We start from the raw sequence: 14,099 nt of genomic DNA on the forward strand, positions 1-14,099 counted from the left end.
TGCCCGGCCGGCGGCGCGTCCCGCCAACTTCTCGGTCCAGCCATGCAAGCCATCCAGCCGTCGTTGCATCACCGCCTGCAAACAGGTAGCAGCTGTGTCGCAACCAGCACCAGCATTTTCGATTCGATTTTTTTTCGTTTTTCCCTTCAGAGACTTTGGCCCTTCCGCCGTGGGCCGAGGGAAGCTGCAGTCTGTTATTGGCTCGGCCTCGGCAGTAGCGCCAGTCGACCACTTCAGTGCACTGGAGTTTGGAATGGGATGATCCAGGGACCAATGGGACTGCGAACGAGTTAGTAGGGGAGAGTTTCGTCCTGCTCGCTACCCTTCCACCCAGTGCAGACTTCTGGCGGACAACTCGGGCCGGTGCTTCGTCCGACTTTTTCACTCGCACCCTGAGGACGGATTTCCCCACCGGGAGAGGGAGGGAGAGAGAGAGAGAAAGAGAGAAAGAGAGAGAAGAGAGAGAGAGAGAGAGAGAGAGAGAGAGAGAGAGAGAGAGAGAGAGAGAGAGAGAGAGAGAGAGAGAGAACAGAGCGACAAAGGCACACTGGAGCAGCTCGGCCGCGAGGCCACCCGAGTTAGTTCTTCGCCGCTGCCTCCCCCTCCTCCCCCTGGGCCGAGGCCGAGGCCGCACACACAGGACGTGTTGCTCACAGCGATTATAAACTTGCCGGGCGGCGTGGCCCCGGTGCGACTTAGCTTTAATCCGGGCGCAGAACTTGCCGGCTGGGGCGTCCGCCGCGGCCCGACGCTCCCCTCGTCGCCCCGCCGCGCAGTTAGCTGGGCCGTGAGCGACAAATTTAACCGTCGTTTGGAGCAGGCACAAGTTGAGCCGGAGTCAGCCAGACATGATCCCCCGGCATTCCCCCGCTCCCCTCGGGCAGGCAGCCCGTCTCCAGCAGCCCGACCAGCCGTCCGAAGCCTTCGAAGACGAGGCGCAAAGTTAAGAATACTATGCAAAATGACGTCATCAGCGGCTCCTGAGACAGTGTGGCAACAGGCTCCTCACAAAATTTGGGAAAGACGCGTTTTGTTCTCCTCTGGACGCTTTTCGTGAGGATCAGGGGGTATAAGGAAAATTTCACCACTGAGATTGATAAAATTGAGCTTCCAACAAAATTCATACCTTTAACACTACACACACTCCTGAATGTTTTGGGCAGCAAAAAGACACTGTGAGAAAAAAGTACGGAAAAAGTACGGAACATGTCTGGTCAATAATTTGCCTGGAACGTCCGTACTTGCCAACTACGGAACGTTCCGTACCTTTTTTCCGTACCCATTTACATGGGTTTATATGGAGCTAGTACGGAACGTTTCGTACTTTTCTCCGTACCTCCGTACTATATTTTTCTGTACCATTTCCGTACAAAAGTACGGAATCTTTTACAGTGGAATGCCGTCGAAAAATACTACTGAGGACCGAATTCAAACCACAGGGTTTGACTTCTCATTCCAGTGCGCTAGAGCACACGTCTCTAGGAAAGCCTTTGGACTGCGATTCAGCAGGAAGGAGGAATGGATGAACTTCAGCAGGTCGGACAAAAAGAGGTCGTACAAACGATATCACTGAAGAAAGTCTACGAAGCATGGCTTCCTATATGAAGGCAGGCCTTCATTTTCTTCGTAGTTTCGAGACATGCTTAGAAGGTTTTTTTTGCATCATATGTACCACGTCATTCGAAACGAAACGAAAACGAAAAAGCGAAAACGCGCTTCCCGCGACACCGTCAAGCTACCCGCAACACCGTACAGTATTTGCGCAAAAACATTAAGTGTCGATTGCTTAAATTTTTTCGAGTCGGTTCCCCCCTGGACTTTCCGAGGTCTGAACAATGCCACTGTGAATGATGTTTGTTGGCGGGTGCTCCGGGGCTCCCCTTTTCGACCGCGCCACGTCACTGCGGAGATTCGGCGGTGCAGGCCGCCTCACCCCGCCTCACCCCGCCCCGCCCCGCCCCGCCCCGCCGTGCGCTGCATATCGCGCCGTGAATAAACCAATGCACCAGACTGCAGCCGGGCCTAAATAAAACAAAGGCCCTGCAGTGGGCCGGCTGACGTGTGCAGTGCCATGGCTGCGCCCTGCTGGCGGCCGGCTGTCCGTCACCGCCACGCGCTACGCAGGGAATGGGCTGCTGCGGGCGGGCCGGCGCGCGGGGCCGGCTGATTCCGAGAGTCCTTTCCGTCTCTGTCGCTCTCTCGTACTCCTAGGGGCGTCTCATGCAGGGGCGGAAGAGACGTTGGGACGCCCCAAGAGTGCGAGGGAGACAGATCCACGAGACCGACTGGCTGACTGCGGGCGGAGCGGCGCGCCCGCAGGTAGGCAAAACCACCACTCCGCTGTCACCGCGTTGCCTACCCAGCAGTTCGCAGGCGTTTCGGTGCCGCCTGCACTTTTAGGACTCCACAAGACCTGGTGCGAAGTAGTTCACCACACTTGAAAAAAAAATGGTTTTTGAAGTATCCACACTTCAACTGTGTGGAATAGCTCACGCAGAGCTTCCTGCCATGGTGCAAACGTGGAGAACACCGCACTTGAAATGTGGAGACTCTGTCTGCACCAGTGCGAAAACTGAAAATTCACCACCTCCGCATTTCGAGTGTGGAGCTCTCTACACTAGGTTTCACATTTTGGGCGACTACTAAAACGGGCTTAAAGGAGGTGCCGTGCCGTGCTTGATTTGGGTCTACTTTTCCAGGATAAGGGATTGGGTCAGAGTTCCATTCCACTGAGGGCAGTTCACGCGGTGCCCGACGCAGCCCTGACCAGTCCGCCGTGCAACGACACGAAATGGAAACAGGGTGGTGGCAGCTGGCGGTTCTGTCCGACGGGGTTGTCCGTCCGTCCGTCCGTCCGCGTCCAGCCCACGGCGACATCTGGCCTGACACGGGCTGACCGACAGCCGGCGGGCGTAGGCTGCCACGCGGTGGCGCTCCCCCGTTCGTTGTTTCAACACCTTCGGCCCCTCGGCACGGCTGTCATCGAGGCGAGCAGGACGCGGTCGGGACTCACTCTGTCAGATTCCACACAGCGTCCACTGTCAAAACCGAGTGTGGACCTCCACACTTTACGGTGAGGAGTCATTCTCCACTCTTTGACGAGTGGAGGTTGCGGCCTCCACACTCTTTAAGTGTGGAGTAGCTCACAGATGCCCTATCCCTCGGCATACTGAAAAGTCCACAAAGTGGGGAGGCTGACGTGGAGTTCTCCACTCTAGGTTTGGGCCAGCAGCTTCTCCCAGCGGGCCGATAGACTGGCCCGCTGCCGCACAGTGGGCCAGAAGCCAGTGTAGGCGGCCAAAACTCTAGACGCGTTTTGAGCTCCAGAGTCGCTAAATGGGACTCGAACTGAACGTGTGACCCACCAATGCATTGCTCTTCGAACGAGGAATCCATTGGTGGGGTCACATGTTTGGTTCGAGGCCAGCTTAGCGACTCTGGAGCTCAAGACGCGTCTAGAGTTTTGGCCGCCTCCACCGGTCTTCTGGCCCACTGTGTGCCGGCCCATCCCCCCCTTGGCGCCGTCACCACACTGGTGGGGCCGGCGAGGGGGGCGGAGCCTGGTGGAGCTTGGTGGAGCCTGCGCCGCGTTGGAGGACTGGGAGGGGGTGCGGGGTGCCGCTGGTGCGGCTGGTGGGGCCGGCCTTCTTGCGTCGCGAGAAAAAATCGCGTCGCCATCTGCACCTTGGCGACCCTCGCCGCCACCTGTCGCGCTGCGTCGCCCTGTCTCTCTCGCACCCGCAGCGCCCTGCGGGACGCCCAACGAGAGGCAGGATCACCTGGAGGAGAGTTTTCGGTTTTTGTCCGGTTCACCTTCTTCCGCCTTAATACGTCGACAGCTCAGCTTTGTAAACTGCCGGCCTAGCTGTCCGATTAGAGAGTCGGTTTCGTCACTCTGTCTCGCACTCGGGGCGTTCCGTGGCAGGTGCGAGTGAGGCAGACTCTCGGATTCAGTCTGCTGCGGGGTGCACCCCTTCTCTGCGCCCCACTGTCAGCAGACTGAGAGTCGTTTTCGTCGCGCTGTCTCTCTCGTGCACGTGAGGTGTCCCGTTTAGGTAAGAGAGAGACAGAGCGACGAGACCGAAGCCGAGACCGGATTGCCTGCAGCGTGTCGTCAGCAGGGCCTGCTGGGCGATGATGCCTCTGCCTCTGTCACTCCCTAGCGGACTCCGGAGCGCCCCGTGAGTGCGAGAGAGACCGCCTGTTACGCGCGTGTTTGTCGGAGCGCGGTCACGCGACACGGCGTCCCCACACTGTGCGCGCCGATCACCGGCCTGCCCCTCCCCTGGCATTAAATGATCATCTCGTGTTGCCGCAGCAGTGGACACGCTGGGGGAGGGGGAGGGTTGCCAGGCGTGTGATGACGCGGAAGCCCTGATAAGACAGCAGCCACAATGCGCCGCGCCGCACCCTCTGCTGGCCGTGGCGCCGCACCGCCACTCCACTGCAGTGCCCGCCCGCTCGGGGAACCTCAACAGTCTCTCTGTCTCCGTCGCACTCACGGGGCGTCCGCTTCGGCGGGACAGAGACAAGGCGAGGAAAGGCCTGTTGGAAATGAGCAGCAGCCAGCGGCAGGCGGGCCGGCGTATACAGTGGAGTGGACCTTGCTGTGCGGCCTGCCGAGCGCTTGCTTGGAGCGGCGTGCACAACAGCGACCCGAATCGAACACCCGGAACGGATTGCCCAACGGAGGCTGAAGAATTGGCACGGCCAAATGATTTGAAAATACGAGTTCGCGAGTCTGCTGTGTTTTCCCTGCCCTTTATAGCGGCCAAAACCATAGACGCGTTTTGAGCTCTCATTTGCAATGTACGTTTCAATTTCTACATGATCTATTGACAATTTTCTCTTTATTACGATCGAAATTGTGCATAGTTAAGAAGAAAATAGTACATTTTACGCTTGCTCAAAAAACGCAATAAGCAAGAGAGAAAAAAGTCCATATAGGTCTGAGAGTGTATGCTTGTACTCCACACCAGTCACACTTGGTTTCGCTCACAGTGCACCCGCCGACTCCCACTTTTGGACCGCTACCGCGGAACTCACGAAACGTCCAGAGTTTCATCCGGTTCCGTGGGTTCCATGCTGGGGCCGGGCCCGGCCGGGATTCGAACCCGGGTCGCTTGCGGTATAGGCAGGCCGCCGCTGTCCAGACGACTGCGGTGCGGTCTCGCCCCCACTGCCTTTGTTGGCAACTAGTTGGAAAATAACTTTGGCCGCCGTGCCGTGCTACGCGGTCGGAATAAGGAATTAACTCTTTCCTGCGAGAGTGTCGCAATGAACCGGCCGCTAAATGGGCCGACGGTATAAATTCCGGCCGCGTAATAGAAGGAAGAGTAATGAGTCAAGTTTGCGGCCCTTAAGGTGATTTAGGCGGCGCGGCGGTTAGAAGGGGAGGGGGAGGGCGTGGTGCCGAGCAGTAGTTGCCATCATCGCCAAACACACTGCAGACTCATTCCGAGTGTCGTCGTTTCCTTCGCTTCTGTCTCTCTTGCACTCATGGGGCGCCCCGTGAGGTGCGAGAGAGACAGAGCGACGAAAACGACTCTCGAAATGAGTCTCCTGGCCAATCGGCGCGCGGCACGCCACCACGGTGACGGATATCTCGTCGCACAGTGGGCCAGAAGACCGGTGGAGGCGGCCAAAACTCTCGGCGCGTTTTGAGCTCCAGAGTCGCTAAACAGGACCCGAACCGAACGTGTGACCCCACCACTGGCTTGCTCTCCGAACGAGGAATCCATTGGTGGGGCCACACGTTCAGTTCGAGTCCAGTAGCGACTCTGGAGCTCAAAACGCGCCTAGAGTTTTGGCCGTCTTCGCCGGTCTTCTGGCCCACTGTGCGTCGTCCGCGGCGGCGTCACTCGCTTTGATAAGCACGCTAATTGCGGGGCTGGCCGGGCCTCGGCACACCACTGGCACACCACTGGCAAACCACTGGTACACCTGGAGGCCGTTTTCGCGCGCTATCTTAATTAAAGACGTCCTAAGTGTCTTCCCGCAGGCTGACTCCAAAACGGCAGGAGCTTTTCGTTGCTCTGTCTCGCACGCTTGGGGGTTGTGGACAGGTGCGAGAGAGACAACGCGACGAAAAGCTTCGGAAGCAGGCTGGCGCGGTTCCTTCTCTCCGTGGCGTCCACCGTCCGGCTGGCTGGGAGAGGTGCAGGGCCTATGCAGGGCCTATGCAGGGCCTATGCAGGGCCTATGCAGGGCCTATGCAGGGCCTATGCAGGGCCTATGCAGGGCCTATGCAGGGCCTATGCAGGGCCTATGCAGGGCCTATGCAGGGCCTATGCAGGGCCTATGCAGGGCCTATGCAGCTGCTGCTTCGTCTGACTTGGTTCCAGAAGCTCGGGGCGCAGGCTTCGCTCTCGAAACGTGCAAGAGCACCGCTAAAGAAATCGGTCACACGTCCTCACTTCTTGAATTTTAGTGCGTACGTGCACTGTAGACAACCGACGAGTCGCCACGCGCTGCAGTTCCAGCTTTGCCCATATTTTCCGTAGCCGCGCTGAGACGTGTTTCATGGGTGGCCAACCTTTACGGTGCCTTCAGGGTAGGCCACCCATTCGACACATCACGGCGCGGTTATAGAAAACGTGGGCAGAGATCAACCCAACTGGGATTCGCACCCCGGTTGTTTTCGTGACAGCCTTTATCTCATCCATCCGAGCCACCTCATCACTTGCAATAGAAGCACCCGCAAACTCCGACTGATGGTACCGGATTTTTGAGATGAGATGGGGAAAATATCGACCCATGGATTCAAACCCGGGTTGTGTTGGCAGCAGTCGTGTCAACGGGTTTCCATGGGGAGGCTCTTCCATGGGAAGTGACCTCTCCTTCCCATGGGATGCTCCTCACTCATGGTGCTGACCCGCAGTCTGATGGGATTGCCCGCCCGGCGGCGCGTGGTAATAATAAGGTGCTGTTCGCTTATTACGTAACGTTGTCTTAAGCTCTGACTTATGGACTGCCAGCAAGTGCGAGAGAGACAGAAGATGTAATGCCTGAATGAACCCCTCTCCTCTTCTGCATGAATCCGCGCCTCGCTTCGGCATCATTCCTCTGGAAAGAGGGCCTGCCCAGCGGACTGATCCACTGAGAGTCGTGTCCGTCGCTCTGCCTCTCTCGCACTCACGGCGTGACCCTTGGGGTGCGAGAGAGACAGAGCGACGGAAACGACTCTCAGTCCGCAGGCCCGGCTCGGAGGCGCGAATGTGCCGCCCGCCGCGCCTGCTGCTGCTGACGACACGGTACGCAAAACTTTTCCGACCCGGGCGGCCGGGCTGGGCCGGGCGGGCTGGGCGGGCCGGGCGCGGCTCCAACAACTACACCGTGATGCTGGACGGCGCTGTCCCTCTCGCACTCGTGTGCCGTTGCGTAGTGGAGCGAGAGGGACGGAGCGGAGACAGCCTGGCGGCGCGTGAGTGTCTAATGGCGGTGGCCGAATGCTCGCCATTCTCGCCATGCTTGCGGCGCAAATTGCTGCTCTGTGTTTGTAACGGCCGTGCGGCGGGGCCGGCGGGGCCAGCGGGGCTCAGTGCCGCTGTCAGCGCAAGCTCAGCCAAGCGCAGCGGCCAAAACTCTGAAATCGTTTTGAGCTGAAGAGTCGCTCAAGGGACTGGAGCCGCACGTGTGGCCCCACCAATGGATTGCTCTCCGAACGAGGAATTCATTGGTGGGGGTCACACGTTCGTTCGAGTCTTGTTGAGCGGCTCTGGAGCTCAAAACGAGCCCCCAGTTTTTGCCTCCTGCGTCAGTCTTCGGGTCCACTGTGCCGCGCCCGGCCAGCCACACAGCAAAATGCAGTGTAGGACAGGGTGCGGGTGCCCCCGACACATACAATAGCGGTCTGAAACGATTCACGCCGTTCCAAGACACTGTAGGGGTGCAATTTTTGCGCCCTTTTTCAACCAGTGAGGGCATCAATGCGCAAATAAATGCAGGGCAAGCGCAAGATGTGAAGTTATATCTCTTTATTCGCCGTTTTTGAACCATGTCCTTGTTTAGAGCGAGCTCCAGGGGATGCTTCTACCGGACCGGCGCGGCGTCTGCAGACTGCGCCTACTTGGTGTCCTCCTCATCCGGCTCCCCGGACCTGAAGACGGCCTGCTCCGGTAGAGGAGCTTCAAACCCTGTAGAGGATTCGCCCCCCAGGGGCGCTCTGGGCGGGCTGGTTTTGGTTCTGACCAGGAGCGATCACCTCCGCAGCGGAGGGACGCTCGGGCTGGTTTTGGTTCTGCCCAGGAGTGATGAAGTCCACACCGGAGTCACGGCCAGGCTGGTTGGGAGTGATGAAGTCCACGCCGGAGTCACGGCCAGGCTGGTTGGGAGTGATGAAGTCCACGCCGGAGTCACGGCCAGGCTGGTTGGGAGTGATGAAGTCCACGCCGGAGTCACGGCCAGCTGGTGGAGTGATGAAGTCCACACCGGAGTCACGGCCAGGCTGGTTGGGAGTGATGAAGTCCACGCCGGAGTCACGGCCAGGCTGGTTGGGAGTGATGAAGTCCACGCCGGAGTCACGGCCAGGCTGGTTGGGGGTGATGAAGTCCACGCCGGAGGGACGCGCAGGGTGGTTGCGGCCCTGCACGGGACGAGGCAGAGCAGGGACGCGCTCGACGACGATGGGACGCCTGGGCTGGTTCTGGTACTGCCGGGGAGCGAGGAAGTCCGGACGCCTGGGCTGGTACTGCCGGGCGCGGGGCAGAGGAGCGTACCGGCCGCCATTCGGACGCCTGACGACCACTTCCGGGTACCAGAAGTCCTCGTCGGAAGAAGCGTCCTCAAACGGCGACTCGGCGTCCGCGTACCACACCCGGGCGGGGGCGGGGCGCCTGGCAGGGCGCTGGGCAGGGCGGCGCTTGGCGGACTCGTCGGAGGAGCTGCTGGAGCTGCTCGAGTCCGCCATCACCGCCTGCGGAGAGAGAGAAGGGATTATGTTGTGAACCACCACACTAGGGCACTGCTAAGTCAAGTGTGGAGAAATCCTCACTTCCTGGTGTGCAGTCTCCACACTTCAAGTGTCTAGTCAGCTCGCAGAGCCATCTCCATAGACATGGTGCAAACGAGAACTCTGCACTTTTAAGTGCGGAGACAGCCAATTCCACTCCTCCGCACTTCAAGTCTGAAGTTCCCAACACTTATCAGTGTACCCTTCCCGCAGCACCACGTCGATGGTGCACTTGGCTACCTGCAAGGCGATGAGGCCGGCGAGCACGACGAAGACGAACTTGGCTGCCATTGTACCGGGTAAGGCGACAACTGTGAAAGACCGACAGCGTTTCGACAATTTATAGCGGTCTTGTTTTGGGCATGAACCATCTGTGTTTGGAGACGCAGCGTGACTCGGAAGCAAGTGGCTGCGTTTCTTCCGAGAAAAGTTGGGTATCCACACGGGAATCGCGTAAACGTCCATGCGCCACCTGCAGCGGTTCGGGGCCAAAGAGTTGAAGACTGGCCCACTCCCAGCCGAAATTTCATTCACGATTCGGGGTTGAATCAGAAAATTCGGTGAGGCAGCTGTGAGGCAGCTGTTCTTGGGCCGAAGAGTGTAAAAATGGCCCATATACTCTGTTATTCAAAGACGCCACGTTGGTTGTAATGTGAGTTTTGTCCCGTTCGTTCGAACATACGAAGCCACATTCGTTGGAACGTGGTGCAACATTCAAACAGTCATCATCCAACTTTTTGCTTTTTGCTTTAGTTTTACCAGAGTTATAACAGGTAAAAATTGGAATATTGTCAGACACATTGAAGCATTTAAAAAATCGCGTTCTTTAAGCGAAACATAATGTCTGGCATAAGGCATGTACTTAACCTTGATTTTCGAAAAAAGAAAAAAAAGAAAAAAATGTGCACACTGCATTTTTGTGGGTAATGCATGTGACACTGTTGCCATTGGCTTCAATTCTTGTGAAAATTTGCTTGAGGAGAACAAATGCGATCAGTGTACGTCCTTTAGCTGTGACAATGTCCACGGTATTAACAGGTGTGTGCCACGCTTCCTTGAAGTGGGCAAGCCATTTCGTCACTGAGCATCACTCCGGCGAGACGTAGCAGACCAGCGATCCGGGTAAACACTCGCCTAGGAGGTAAGTACTCGCGCAATACCCTGTTCACAAAAGCCCGGTAGTATACGCTCAATACACGCCAGCGTTTTGGAGGCAAATGCGACGAAATTTTCGCATTTAAATGCCGTAATACACGTTTAATTCCATCGTTCAATACAGCGCAATACCGAGTCTGCACACGATTTCTCGAAATGTTTACCCCCTTGGTTGCAAAAGATAAACGGACCACTGTAAGCTTACGCTGAAGGGCACCATCTTCAAGGTTCTCCTGGTGCAGCTGACGTTGTGCCGTTACGGACGTTGCACGTTATGGATATTTTATCGGATTTCGTTCCCGTCAACTAAATACTATCCAGCATACAGGGAAATGTGCTGCCCTCCTCCTCGACTGTAAGACTTTCGGAGAGCGAGTGAGTGCTTTGATCACACCTTCCAACAAGCGGCTGGGTCCACCAGTTTCGTGCCTCAGCCGCCCAGCCTGAGACGGCTTCAAACTGATTCCAAGAGTCGTTTTTGTCGCTGTCTCCCTCGCACCTCTCCAGCGCCCATGAGTGCGAGAGACACGGAGCGACGAAAACGACTCTCGGATTCAGTCGTATAGAGCGGACGACGACGACGACGTCGAGGACGAGGACGGCGGCTCTTGGTCCCGGGGGCCACTACTGCCACCGCTACCGCCACACCGCCAGACCCGCATGCTGGCCGATGACAAACGGCACAAGTTGTTGGCTGGGACAACAACGACAACGTCAACAACAACAACAACAACACTGCAGCGCGCCCTGACCGCCACAGGCGCTGCCACCCCAGCTCCCCGCAGCGGCACAGCTGGCCGGCCGGCGCTGTCACCACTCGCTGCGCGGCGCTGCGCGGGGTGGTCCACTGCGTGTAAAAGCACGTGCCGCCACACCGTGGAGTGCGAAGGCCGAGCCAGCAGACTGATTCCGAGGGTCGTTTTCGCCGCGCTGTCTCTGTCGCGCTTGTGGGATGTCCCCTACAGGAGCGAGAGAGACAGAGCGACCCAAAGGACTCTCGGAAGCAGTCTCCAGGTTGGGGCGTTTCGTATTCCCGGCTGCGTGTTGTTGTTTGTTTTGTTTGGACACATGAAAGCGCGGGCCGCGGACGCCCCGGAGGCTCAAACTATTTTCTGGGAGAGGCGCCCTGTCCGCAAACCACACGGCCGGCGGCGCGGCCTGGTTTCAGACACTACTACACTGTCGTCCAATGAGACGGCGTCGCTCTGTTGACGCTACGCACTGCGAAAAAGGGCCTTACGAACAGTGCATCTTAGGACCTTGACCAGACTGCCGCACAATTGTGCGAGTGGAATTTTTAATCCCCGCACTTGGAAGTGCAGAGTATGCGGTCCCCACACTCTCCGAATTTGCACCGTTCCAAGAGATGGAAGCTCTGTGAGCTACTCGACACTAAAAGGTGGTGAGGATATTGCAGACTCTGCACTTCCAAGTGCGAAGGAGGAGTTACAACGCGGTGCGCGCACCAGGAAGTGTGGAGTTCTACACACTTGGTTTCACAGTGTTGTGTCAAGCTGTCTTTCAGAATCCTCTGCAGTCACGGTAAAAACGGTGCCTGGTTTTCCCAGGAACCCTATGGTAGAGACATTGGTGATTTCCAGGGAGTTCCTGGGAAAACCAGGAAGCGTTTTTACCGTGGTCACATCGCCACGTTCGTTCCTCCCCACAGACCCCGTCTGGTCGCGGCCGGGGTCCCCCTTCCCAGACGCCAACAATGCAGTGTCGATTTGCCGCACGGACAACGCATTGCCGTTCCATCGTTTGGATGGGAAACAAACGACCCTTCGTAGCATGAGAGAGAGGAGGGGGAGAGAGAGAGAGAGAGAGAGAGAGAGAGAGAGAGAGAGAGAGAGAGAGAGAGAGAGAGAGAGAGAGAGAGAGAGAGAGAGAGAGAGAGAGAGAGAGAGAGAGAGAGAGAGAGAGAGAGAGAGAGCGTGTGTCAACCCTTTGGGCGCATTGTTCCCGCTTATCGCCGCAGTGCCATGAGATGTCGCGACGTGGCCGTGGCAGTGCCGTGGCGGTGCCGTGGCCCTGTAAACTCGGCCGATAAAGACGTTCCCCTCCTTCCTCGCCAAATCCCCCTCCGCGCTGCTCCGCGCTGCTCCGCGCTGCGCCCTGCTGGAAGTGCGGTGCTGGTGGCGCGAGGGCGAAGAGAAAAAAGAACGACGCCATCCAAGACATCATCACATGCTGCAACAGTGTGTCCTCCTCCCCTTTTCAATGCATTCCCCCGACGGCTCGTGTTTTCGGACACCTTATGCGTCGCCCCGCCGCGCCATGAGCCTGCCCACACGGCCTCGCTCTTTTTCAAGCGCGCTCTCTCTCTCTCTCTCTCTCTCTCTCTCTCTCTCTCTCTCTCTCTCTCTCTCTCTCTCTCTCTCTCATGCGCACGTGGGCTCACTCCCGTATTGATGGGAACGGGTGCGATTTATGATAGGAACATGACTGAAGAAGCCTCGACGGCTGTCCGTAAGGCTGTGTTTTGACTGTAGAAATAGGACCCCCCCCCCTCTTCTTTCTCTCTCTGTCTCACTCCCACTCCTCTACACACACGCACAGACACAGTCTGAAAGACAGTGTCAGAAGCTAAACCCAGACACCGGCAACGAAACAAACAGAAAGAACAAAAAAACCTTATCTTCTTTTTTAAGCGGTGCTTTTATCAGGCAGGTCGCCGCCCTTGGGTCCGGCCTGCAGGCTTTATGCGTTTCGCAGGGACGGCGGCCAAAATTGATCGCACACCGAGCGCAAAAACAAAAAGGGCACTCTTCAGGAACAAGACGAGAAACAACACAGAGCGTCTCCCCACTCGCCGCGACTCGCCGAGAGAATGTCGTTAATTAAAGCGACGGCCCACTTCGCGACTCCTTTTTCTCTTCCTCCGTCAAGTCGACCGCTTTTGTCTGTTGCTCTCCTTTTAAACGATATTCAGAACAATGAAATTACATTCCGCCAAAAAATCGCGACGCGATCTTTTCCAAACTGGTGCTTTTAATTGTTATTACGGTGGCCCGCTATCGGCCGTTAAATCTCTCCGCCTCGCAGCCGGCGCCTTTCCCTTGGGCCCCTCTCCCTCTCTCTCTCTCTCTCTCTCTCTCTCTCTCTCTCTCTCTCTCTCTCTCTCTCTTTCTCTCTCGGTCTCTCTTTCTCTCTCGGTCTCTCTCTCTCTCTCTTTCTCTGCTCGATAAATACACCTGATCGATGCACGTAAACGTCTGAAAGGCAAAGTGTCACTCATGCCGGCCTCGGCTGCTCCGTCGGCCACCCCACTGTATACTTCATTTCCGGAACTATTTTTCTTGCGTTCTTACCTCCAGCGAAAAACCACCCTCACCCCCAGTCAGGAGGAGCAGAGTTTTTTTTTCCTGGTCGGTGGACCATTTGGGTCTGCCCACAGTGCAGCAGGAAAGGGGTGGCCACCCCGCGCCAAGAAAATAAGATTAAGACAAATGTCTTTGCTTTCCATATTTTTATGTCCCGGCCACTCGGCTGGCAGGCCCGAGTTAATTACGGCGTGAATGATGGCGTTTTAATAACGTCACATTTTCTCTGCCGCATTGATTTCTTTTTGTCTTCGCGATTTCTTTGCGTCGAGCAACAGGAAATTTGGTGGCTTGATAGCGAACTCGTAGCGAACAGTGTGTCTTCCACTTCCACTGCAGTGCCGGACATTTCCACAAACAGAATAGTATGAAAAAACAAATGCAAGAATTCATTTTAAAATATTTCGGAAGGTTCGAAGGGTTGCGCGTGCCGTGTTGGTGGGGAACGTTACACAGTCTCCACACTCTGACAACCTTACGTTAGCCTACGTGTACTTCAGGCTTTCCAAAAATTAAAATGTAGTTTTAATTCAAACTACTTCGTTATGACAAGCTGCTTTTCTTTGTAAGGGCAAAAATAGTTTGTAAGGTTCTCAGAGTGTGCATCATCTGCCAAAAAGACCTCTTGAAACCGTAAGCGTACTCGGCAAACAGACTCGGGGGGGGGTAGG

The 14,099-nt window shown here is 56.7% G+C and overlaps 1 protein-coding gene across 1 annotated transcript; it reads right to left on the minus strand.

Moving 5' to 3' along the window:
• Positions 1-7,959: 7,959 nt before the first annotated feature.
• LOC117650914 lies at positions 7,960-9,254 on the minus strand. Its single transcript, XM_034394559.1, has 2 exons — positions 9,191-9,254; positions 7,960-8,914 (listed from the first exon to the last, which is right to left on the minus strand). Exons 1-2 carry the CDS (start codon positions 9,239-9,241, stop codon positions 8,129-8,131), a joined length of 837 nt encoding a protein of 278 aa, XP_034250450.1. The 5' UTR covers positions 9,242-9,254; the 3' UTR covers positions 7,960-8,128.
• Positions 9,255-14,099: the final 4,845 nt, after the last annotated feature.

This window comes from Thrips palmi, unplaced genomic scaffold (assembly GCF_012932325.1).
Source record: "Thrips palmi isolate BJ-2018 unplaced genomic scaffold, TpBJ-2018v1 HiC_scaffold_5, whole genome shotgun sequence".
NCBI classification, from domain to species: Eukaryota; Metazoa; Arthropoda; class Insecta; order Thysanoptera; family Thripidae; genus Thrips; species Thrips palmi.